Below are 11,053 nucleotides of genomic sequence, written 5' to 3'. Positions count from 1 at the left end.
ACTACTTACGTGCGGTGAATGCGAAAGCATGCAACTGGAGTGCTCGGCTGCGGCGATGGTGTAATACTCTAATGAAGTGGTTGGCGAACCTGATCTGCTCGGGCCACCCGAATGGAAGTTGATGAAGACTATAATACACATACCCAGCTCTAAGCCTGAGGATATCATCATCATCATCGACTGGTTATGGCCAATCCCCCTTGTGGATATGTGCCATTTTATGAGGCAAACAACAACAATCGACTTCCAGTTTAGTGCGTGGAGCGTTGCGCTGCGGCGATGGTGCAATGAGTCCAAGGAATGCCCAATTTGCGCATTTTAGCGAAAAAGTCGAAGTGGATAACTCTAAGGGGCAACACTTCGAGGCACTTTTGTTAGTCAGCGGTTGTTTTGTCGATGTCCCTCAACTCTAGCGCTCTCCCCTAAATTGTATGTTAGCTTCGTTCATACCCAACAATTTTAGACTAAAGCATTTTTGAGCGGAAAACCGTTTATGCACGCAATTTTCTTGTATAATGTAAGATTTTGCTACATACAAGCAGAATGAACCATTACCTTCCGTATTTTCATGACAGTGTCGTGCAATTTTTCAATTTAAGAAATTTTTGTCCGACAATGTTGGACATAGATTAGGAAACTACCCCTTTTTTGTGGCAGGTACGAAGGTGCCAAAAACAAAATGCCTAAAGGCGCACAAACAATTGCACCCAGGCAAAGCACGTTCTCCGTGGAATGTTCTGAGCGGAGAGACATGTCTCTGCTCCCTCTTTGCTGCACGCAACAGAGGGCGGATATTCTAAAAAGGGCAACGCAGCGGCCCCCACCACTATTCACAGCAGCGCCCGGAAGGAATGGAGAGAGTGAAGGGAGAAGGGACGGAAAGTGGCGCCCACGCAGAGCTACTCTTAGCACATGCATACTGGTGTGGGCCCAACGGGCATCACATGGAGCGCACTCACGTGTGTGTGTTTGTATGTTGGTGCGCGTGTGCAGAGCACCGCGGCACACGCGAGCAATTTCCGAGAGGCGAAACTCGGTTACGTACCCGGCATCGCGTCCCTCGGAACGCGGCCCGGCACCGCGCGCCCAGCTCTCGCACCGGCCCACCTCTGCGAGATCGAGTCGCCTTCGGCGGGAAAGCAAATTGCGACTTCCGTCGCGAGCTTCCTCTTCCGGCGCCACTTCCGCTGCGCTGCAGAACCCTCTTCTCGCGCCAGCCCACTTTCCCAAACTGCTGGTACGTACTGAGTCTCTCTCCTTCCATTGTTCCCGCCTTCTCCTCACTTTTATCTCACCTTTCACACACGTGTCTTTGTCGGTATTTTTCTAGGCAGCGGACAAAGAAGGTAAATAAAAAAAATTGCCAATTACACACGTGGAAAAGCCGGTGATCAGTGTTAGCTTGTGCACATTGTGATTTTACAATTGCTGCATTTGTTTCAAATTCTACTGACGCGCATGAATACGTTACAATTGTATTTTCACTTCGGAAAGGTTACAATGAACGCTTTATGGGGTGAGAAATGTGCTGGCACGCTCTTGAACGTCGTGTCGTGAAGCTCATTTGCGGTCAGCGTTTCGAGACCAATAGTCCTGTGTTTTACTACGGCGGGTATAGATAAACACAGAACGGTTCTCGGCCAAGTCGGCAAATAGTTGTCACCTTAATTCTTCAGCCGATTTAGCTTCACAGGAATTTTGACTGCCAAGTTAGCACACAAGTGGCGATCTTGAACTAGGTTAATTATTAGACAAAAGTAATCCCGCATCGCTCTGTCTTCTTCGTCATTGACTGTTTTTTTTTTTTTCACCGGATTACATGTAAACACACGCTGTAGCTTGTTTCTGCAGGAATTTTTCTAAATAAATATGGTCTTAAAGAGAATGCTACAGCCCTATAAAAGTGAATCACATTGCTTTAGTGATTTCACTAAAGACACAGATGAGTGACATCAACGGAGGTGGTGCTGCATCCAAAGTTATCCTTTATTAATTCACAATTACACACTATATGCATCATGACATAAAAAGTGAAATGAAATCTTGAACTAGTGGGGTGACCACCTTTCATTCGGCTCCCGCGCAGTCTTCCAATACAGATCCTGGTGATAGTAAAACGACCGTAACCGAGCTGCGAGGGAAGCGATGAGACAGCGAAAGATGGAAGAATGAAAGAGGCGCCGCAGTCTAGGCTATTGAAGAATTCCGTCATTTCGAGCTTTTAACGTGCGCTGACATCACAAAGCGGACCGGGCCTCACTTCACTGAAGAAGGTTTGCAAGCATCTAGCGTCCACGGCATCTCAACCCTGAACCCTGCACCAAAACATACCCTATTAATACTCCTCTTCCTCTAAAACTCCTGATCATTCCAACAGTTCACCGCCGATGTCTTGGCCACTCCCCCGTAGTGGGTATGTGCCATTCTACTTGAGGCCAACCAACCAACCAATCCCCCCACGTGGGTATGTGCCATTATAAAGAGGTGAAGAAGAAGAAGAAGGACATGTCTGTGCCGTCTCTTCGTCCCATAAGAACTGATTCCACCACCACTGCTTCGACCACAAGCTCGCACGCCAGCGAGTCGGCTTCTACACTCGGTCCCTCATACGCCACCACTTCGACGACCACAGGCGAACAGCTAAGAGCGTCACAGCCCTCTCTCGTTGAAGTGCGACCGATTGGCAGCGCGCCCGCTCTGGTGCCGGGATCCCGCGTGGTCGGCGGCTTGCCACGCGTCAGGACTCCGGTGCACTGGATTTGCTTCGGCGTAGCGACCTTGCTGGCTGCCCTCCTCTTCCTTGCCTTGATCGTTATAGTGTTCTTGCTGGTGGTTCCGACCGAGACAACCAGCAAAACTGCGGGCATTACTACGATGGGGAGTACAGCCGAAACTACCATTGACATAATGACTGTCACAACTGTCCTCACCGGCACGACGAAGACAGACATGCAAACAACTACAAATGCCGGGATTGTCACCACCACAACTACAACCACGACGACCACCTCCACTAACGCGAGAACTCTGACCACACCCATTATGACCACTGACCCTACATCACCGACTACAGTCACCTCCACTACAACACCGACTACAACTACCAGCACTACAACGAAAACTACAACGACGAGCACAGGTTCTACGGCTACCGTGAGAACCACGACTACCACGACTGCCAGAACTACGCCTAATATGACCACGACTCTGTCCACTACAACTGCTCGGGTTCCTGGAGGCACCAGGGCCCCGCAGTGCAGTCAACGTGGAGGCGTCTACAAGTTCTGCGCGGGGGGCCATCTCACAAGGTGGTACTTCGACCAGGCGATCGGAAGCTGCCTGGCTACGGCCGATGACGAGTACTCTGTGTGCAGCGATGACTTGCAACCGTTAAGTGACAGCCCTAGTTGCGAGGGCTTGTGTGCGCTCGACATACTTATTCAGGTAAGACAGCAATCAAAAAATTACCGGGGGCGCTTAAGGAACTTACGTGCGAATAATGTGAAAGCATTGCAATTCTACTGCAATTCTAGTCCAATCCAATTCCAAATCTGTTCCAAGTATTTTAAATTTTATTCTAATTCTATTGTATTTCTTTGTAGTTCGTACAGTACTAGTAGTGACTATTAGTGGTTAATGGTGCACAGATACTCTTGTAGCCGCGGCGAACGAAGCGGAGGCAGAACGACTAAGCAACATGTTTATTCGGCATACTGGGCCGTACAGATTAAGACTCACACACGAGCGATCTGCTCGCTGCCTTCTTAACAAGAGGGCAACGCTTCCCCCTCTCAGCATTGCATCATCACACACGTCACATTCGATCACGTGACACTACATTCCAGTCGCGCACAATGCGATCACATGACACTTCAGATACCTTATTTGGGTGCGTGTTTCCTTATTGATAATGAGACGTAAGATACTCTTATACACGGATAACCACGTGGTATCCTCATACGACGACCGAGTGTTCAGCGTCATGGCGTCCGCGGTTCTCTTCTTTGGAGAGAGCCTTGCTACAGAGGTGAGCTTTCGGTGAGGTATAGCAGAATCAGTATTTAGAACTGCAGTGAAGGCTTGCGTCTCGTTGCCGTCAGACTTCAAGCCTTCATCCTTCCATTCTCCCACCGCCGTCTCTGAAAACGAAGGGATTCATAAAAGTTTCCTTAACTTCTCTGTGAAATTAACATATGGAGAAGAGGAAGGCGCGCAAATGAGTTTATTTTAACTAACATATACTGCCGTCTCAGAATGCAGGACGGAATTCACAATGTAGAACAGAAGGCGTGCGACTCTGCTGTTTTAGCTGGCTAACGATGTGTAATTTTTTATAAGGTACGCGTAGCGGGAGTTAGAAAAATATTCGGGGTCATATTTTTCTAGAGAAGCTCATGCATTGCGAATAGTGGATTATTAGCTCGAAAACCATGACAGTTGCCGCACGTGTCACAATGACATTGTATGACATGAGTATGGGTTGAAAGGAAATTTATCCTGAGATTTTATTGACCTGAATCCGCTAGGTTACGCTCCAGTAAGGGGCGCTTTTTCTAAGAAGAGTTTCTGTTGCGGTGTTCTTTTGTGCGACATTCCGGTCCGGAAATCGGGCGCAGGGAAACCGTAGGTGGCGGAGTTTTCACCATATAGCGCTACTTTACCTTCACAGTCTATGCCCACCTGTAGTGTGCGTAGAGGCGCAGAAATGTGCGTATAGAGGGAGTTTCACGTAAGGCCGTGAGGACCGTTCAGAATTAGGCTTATTGGGGCAGAACAGCGCTTTTTTCGGCATACCATCGTCAGCGGTGTAGTGCACCAGAATGCAGCTAAGGCGTGTTATCTAGAGGCTGGGTAACTTACGCTCAATCATTAACTTTTCAACTATTACTATTAGATTCTATTAATAGGCTTGTAGCCAACCGTAAGTAATATCCATATCGGGTTTTTAGATTTTCGAAATGCCATTTTCGTTGCCGCTGCAACGCATGGAATTTTGGGATCGCACACGGCCGAACTCGGAACCCCGCGTCCAGAAAGAGCGCTAACCACACCTACGAGAGTGCGCCACACTGACTGTCGCTTCGTTGGGGAGGGGATTATGCCTCTCTCTTTTACTGCAGTCCCCTCTCCAACGAAGCTAGTCAGTGTGACGTACTCTCGTAGGCGTGGTCAGCACTCTTTCTGGACGCGTGGAAAAAATTGGAAAATTGGTTTTTGTGGAAAGCAAATGACGCAGCCATTGGGTCATATCTCGATGGACACCCGAACCGCACCGTAAGCGAAGGGATAAAGGCGGAACTGAGAGAAGAAAGAAAAAAAGAGATGCCGTAGTGGAGGACACCGGAATAATTTCGACCACCTGGGGATCTTTAACGTGCACTGACACCATACAGCACACGGGCGCCCTTGCGTTTTGCCTTTATCGAAACGCGGCCGCCATGGCCGGGTTTGATTTCGGCCATGTGCGGCCTGAAAATTCCTTATGTTTCGACGGCGCCTCTGTCAGGCGTTCTGCGCCCCCTCGCCACTCCAAATTTGGCTCTGCTTTTAGGGCTTAGGCTCTTAGCTCAGACAGGCTGTTTCCTAACTCTAGAATATAGCAATCTTGCCAGATGTTCTGAAAAGGCGATGTAAGATTTTTGGTAATATAGATAACGGCGATGGCGTTCATGTAACGGTTGATGCCGAACAGTTATCTTCATGCTTTTTGGGGGGGCTTTTTATTAGGAAGAAGTTCTATACATCAAAATCTTCTTTTCGAAATGAGAGATAATGCTTAGCGCAGTTTTCATTCACACCACTTCTGTTGCTTTTATTTGCGCGCGAAGTCTTTGAGCGAAAAGCTTTTGGGGCAGAACATCACATTATGAGCACCATGTCATAGCTGTGCACTTTTCTACGAACACTCTGCGCAGAGAGACTTTTGCAAGCACGAACCCAAGTTCGGGCGTTGCACGAAGCAGCACGTCAAGGCCGTGCCGTTCTTCCTGAACGCGTCGTCAGGCCAATGCGAGGAGTGGGATTTTCCTCGGGGCGCTTGTCCTGGACTGCCCAGGTGGCCCAATCAGGTTCGTGCAAAAGGCGCTACTAATTCGTTCATCATTTTTAAGACGTTCGAAGATTAAGAAATACATCGCGGAAAGGATAAAACGCAGTTAGTACGAATTATGCATTCGCTAAAAAATTTTTACTTCGGCTGCAATTAAAGTACCTTGGCGCAAGTCAATCCTCGGCCTGTATTTTCTTGCGACAGACGGATGCCTCAAACGTCAGTTTTAAGCCTTTCTGGCGCTTTGTACACAATCATGTGTACAGCAAACTCACTGCTTTTTCTGAGACACTGGTGCACCTAGCACTGATTTCATTGTTTCAGTCGACTTGAGCACCCTTCTTGTCGCAAATAAGTTGGTTTTTTGTGCCATGTAGCGAGCGCAGTAAATAATATTTCACTCAGTAGCTTGCTAGGTAGCACTATGTCCACCATTTTTGTGCAGACAGATTTTGTTGCAAGTGAAAACATTGATTGTTTTTGCTCAATTTCGGACGTAATGTGCATCTTCGAAATGCAGAATGATTCCATATGGTTCCTAGGGTGCTTACCTGACACATGAGAACATTTCGATGTTATTATTTCTAACAAATCTGGCACTTAGTACGGAATTCTGGACATCGTTGTAAAAACTTACCAGCCGATCTTTCACGCTCAAAAACTAACGAACTCCCTTTCTTGAAGCCTGAATATACTACTTAGGTGAAAAAAAAAACTGATTTCAATAAAACAAAAATGGCTCCTGAAAGGGTTAAGAGGAGCATGGTTTCCGCTCAATCGATGTGATGTGGTCTGTTGAAAGTGACCATAGATTGAGTGACAGAGAGAAACACACCCATTATTGAATACCGGTCATGTTTTCCTTGCAATGAGCCAGCCAAGTTACTCATAATATTTAAACGCATGCTTGCAGGCCAGTGAGAAGGTCCCTCCTACTCGCAAGTTTTGGTGCTAAGGATGTGAAGAAGGTATTCTGGGCATTGTATATTACGACGATTCCATTGATATTCCGTAGCATTTATCATATTTTCAGTCCTTTCTGCGGTTCAAGCGACGCCTCGCTCCCACTCTGTGGGCTCAAGTAGCACACAATAAAAACGAATACACCTATATTGGAGTAAAAATGAAGTGCGCTAGACGACAACTTACTCTCTTTTTACTCTTTTCTGTTTAGAGCGCATTCTTTAATGTCCTAACCTCCGGAATAGGAGGACCATAATTATTCTTCCGCTTCTTAGAAGTTCTTGCAACGCTTGTGGTGCATAACTGGCCATCGAAAGCAGTGTGGCCCAGAAACAAAACCACCTGGCCTCTAAACTTTGGAGATGGAAGTGCGTGTCATTTTGTACAATACGAAGAGTTGAGAGTGGCGCATCGTCTCGCCGTCTGTCACCGTGTTGCGTCCCGTTCCGGCACATTTAAACCAAGACAAACTGCAACCATATGCAGCAACAAGAAGTTCGTTAGCTTGCCGAAAAAACCCTTAGGGCTACTTGGTCATGCATTTTGAATCTGTTAGTTTAGGCTATAGTTAGCGCTCTTTAGGGCTAGTTGGTCATGCATTTTGAATCTGTTAGTTTAGACTGTAGTTAGCGCTGAAAAATTGTGATATATTCTATACAAGCCTTTGAACGTGGCAACACAATGAAATCAAGGTGTTGACTGTTCCTACCCTGTCGTACTATATGGTGCAGACGTGTCCGAGGGCCTTTCTGGTTTGGTACATTACACAGTTCGTACATTATTCGGCGTAAATTGTGCCGCATTCTATAAGCACAGGGACGCACAACTGTCGCCTGCCTAAGGCATTCTCGGGTTGGCTATTGTACTGTGCTGCTAAGTATTTGTCGAGTAATATAACAACACGCTCAACAGTGGACCCGTTTGTCGGTGAAACTGTGTTCGCGCAGGCCCTATGCCAACAGTACTGCCTGGGTCCGGCCCCTTCAGCTCTCTGCTATCCACCGACCGGACTCAGGACTTGTATGCCCGGGGAGATTACTTATCCGTTCTTCTACAGCACGGCGGTGAATTCCGGGGGCGAGTGCTACATAAAGGACAACGCCGCTTTATCCGGTCATCTCTGCCACGACAGCCAGAACGACTTCGACTCCAAGGCACTGTGCGAGCAGCATTGTCCCCCATAGGGCAGCGACTATAATCCTTGTGCCGCATGCTGGGAAGCTATACTGGAGCATGCAGTTTCACGTATTTCCAAGGGGCCGCCTTGCCGAGTATCAAGCGATATAAAGATTTAACGGCGCGAAAGGGTTAGGACACAAGGGAGACACATTCACGACACTTAGACGCGCAGTAACAACATATATCAACATATAGCAACATATATCAAGTGATGAGCAGAAAGAACCCATTGGCAGTGTGGTTTTCTCAGCTGTGAGAAATGAGCTCAACATTAGTCATGTACAAAAGCACTGACTTTTGCGCCGAACACACCGTAGAGCATATAAGGAAACGGTTAATTATTTGAGGAAACAGGGTGAGAATAACTGATGTTTGAAATATCATAGAGACGCCTACAGTTAGCGTCACTGTAATGATCCCGGCGCAGATATCGCGCTATGCCCGTATAGCAAACCACGTTGACGTGGCTTGCTCAAGAATCGCTATTGTCGGTGGAAAAGCACAGCTCTTTGGTCAGGGAAATGAAGTTAAAAATTCGGCTTTGCCTGAATTGGACAAATTTGTCCTTTTTTCGGAACGTAAAGTGCTCAGGGCACTGATAAGGACTGCCAGCCAACGTGCAGCCACTATGCCTGGCCTTTGTTCTTCAACCATCATCAGTTAGTTGTGGTTAGCAATTACTATATCTCCATATGTGAATGTGCTGCATGTATGTATTAATTCTACTGCTTACTTCCGTTTGTAAGTAAATTTTGCCATCATGGTAAGCGTTCAATGTTGATTACCGCACAGTGAGCGAAATAGGAAGCTTTGTGCTTTTTTAATGTGTACTTTGCTTGTGAGTGTAAATGGGCGGCTGCGTTTTGATCTTGTCGTGGGAACCGTATTGGGGATGTGGCGAAGCCAATGGCATGTGAACATTGTTTTTTATGTGGCGAATGCGTGGACAGTGTCACTCAAAACTATTTTGTGCACGCTGTGAAAACTTTTTAGAATTTTTTTGCCCGCCCGTTTTGTGTTCCTGATGTCTGCGTGTACTCAGAGTTGTAACAATGCAGTAAGTACAGAAAAGAATCTGTTCCAAGTGATTAATGAATTCAAATAATCTGCGGCCTTTGAGGTGCCAACAATGGGGCCATTATTTTTTTATATCTGCTTTTTATTTAGTACTAAGGGCCCACTAAAACATTCATGCGTAATGTTTCAGCCGAGAGAGCTTGTTTAATTATTTAGTCGGTTCAACTATAAATGAGGTGTCATTGACTGGTTTACCTGCTTTAGCAACTGGGAACTGTTTTGAACTGATGGTTTTTTTGCTAAGCACTTTGTTGCAGAACAGTATCTGCTTGGTGCTGTGTCCTTACGTCGCTTCAACGAATTAGTAACTGAACAATTGGAAAAGATGGATATTCACACAGGTGATGATGAAGAGCACGTACAGAAGATGCATCCAGTGCTATGGTGCGTGTCTGGTGTAGTGCGAGAAGTCGTTCTGACGATGCCTTAGGGGTTCATCCCTTCAAGGGTACATCATTTTAACCTTTCCTCGGCTGGAGGTTTACAGCGAAGAAGGGAGGAAGTTTATCCACTCCCACTACGCTCCTCTCCAAAGGCAATTACTATTGTGGCAGTGACGGCGGATTCTTCTCGTCGACGCTGGTCAAGGTCCAGTCTTCAAGCCAGATGCCACAATTTCTGTGGCAGCGTCGCCCTATTCTACGGAAGAGCTTCGAGGGTGTGCCGGTGACGAACCCTGCAGTGGGTGGCGCCATACGATGCAACAATCGACTGTACGGACCGAACTCTAAACGATCGTAATGAACAACTCTGCGTTGCCTCCCCATTTTTTTTTTACTTCCCTCGCTGACCACCATTAAAACGTTCTTGAATCCATGAAAAAGGCATTTCTTTTTTTTTTTCAATGAGCATGATTTAACGGGTAAAGCTCATGGCTGCAATGGCTACGTTACAGTAGCGACTAAAGTCGGAAGCGCTTGTTTAATGCGTCACCATTGCCGGCCTAACTGCTTCCGCGCAAGAATAAGGCCACCAAAAGAACCCCCCATTTTGCACTGTCCTCGGTCTATAAATGACGTAGTTAAGCTTTCTCTTAACTCCCTTTATATAGCTCCTCTGAAAGATGTTAACTTAGGGATTCCTTCATTTCCGGGACGTTTCTGGCAGCAGAAGAAAAAAGAACGGCCGGCATACTATAACGACTCTGTAACCCATTCTGCAGCCGGCAGTGGAGAAGAATTGAAGTAGAGGAGAGGGTGATCGAATGGCGAAGAAAGGAATCAAAATGGCATAGAAGTTGAATTGAATGGCACCATTCTGCTGAGGTCTGGATCCCGTGTGTATATTACTACGCTATTGCAATACATAGAGCACAAAGGCCTCTTCTGTTCGGTATGTGCCAGTGTACATTCCCCCAGCGTGTATAATACATTTTAGTCAATGCTATTTCGTCGGGCCCATGGTTCTTACATTAATCCTTCATACCACCCAAAAATGTGACTAGGAAAGAGCAACGGAGTCGCATCGGAAACAGTCGGTTTATCTACACCCGCCGTGGCGGCTCAGTGGTTACAGTGTTCGGCTATTGGATCGAGTATCTGGGTTTGAACCAGGCCACAGCGGCCGCGTTTTGATGGGGGCAATTTAAAACGTAAAAGTCGCCCGTGTGTTGTGCGATGTCAGTGCACGTTAAAGATCACCAGATGGTAGAGACTGTTGCAGAGCCCTCCGCTACGCCACCTCTTTCTTCTTTCACTCCCACCTTCCTCCCTTCCCTTGCGGCGCGAATGAGGAGCCCACCGAGAAGTAAGACAGTTTCTGCGCTATTTCCATGCCTCAAATACC

General features: G+C 47.0%; 1 protein-coding gene across 1 annotated transcript; it reads left to right on the top strand.

The window, feature by feature from the left end:
* The first annotated feature begins 3,195 nt into the window (after positions 1-3,195).
* On the top strand, positions 3,196-9,936 carry LOC149362710 (uncharacterized). Its single transcript, XM_089568359.1, has 3 exons — positions 3,196-3,444; positions 5,916-6,068; positions 7,960-9,936. Exons 1-3 carry the CDS (start codon positions 3,196-3,198, stop codon positions 8,194-8,196), a joined length of 639 nt encoding a protein of 212 aa, XP_089424485.1. The 3' UTR covers positions 8,197-9,936.
* Positions 9,937-11,053: the final 1,117 nt, after the last annotated feature.

The sequence above is a fragment of the Amblyomma mixtum genome, chromosome 2 (genome assembly GCF_055824585.1).
Source record: "Amblyomma mixtum isolate Tamu chromosome 2, ASM5582458v1, whole genome shotgun sequence".
In the NCBI taxonomy this organism is placed as follows: domain Eukaryota; kingdom Metazoa; phylum Arthropoda; class Arachnida; order Ixodida; family Ixodidae; genus Amblyomma; species Amblyomma mixtum.
This window is presented reverse-complemented; position numbering and strand designations above follow the sequence as displayed.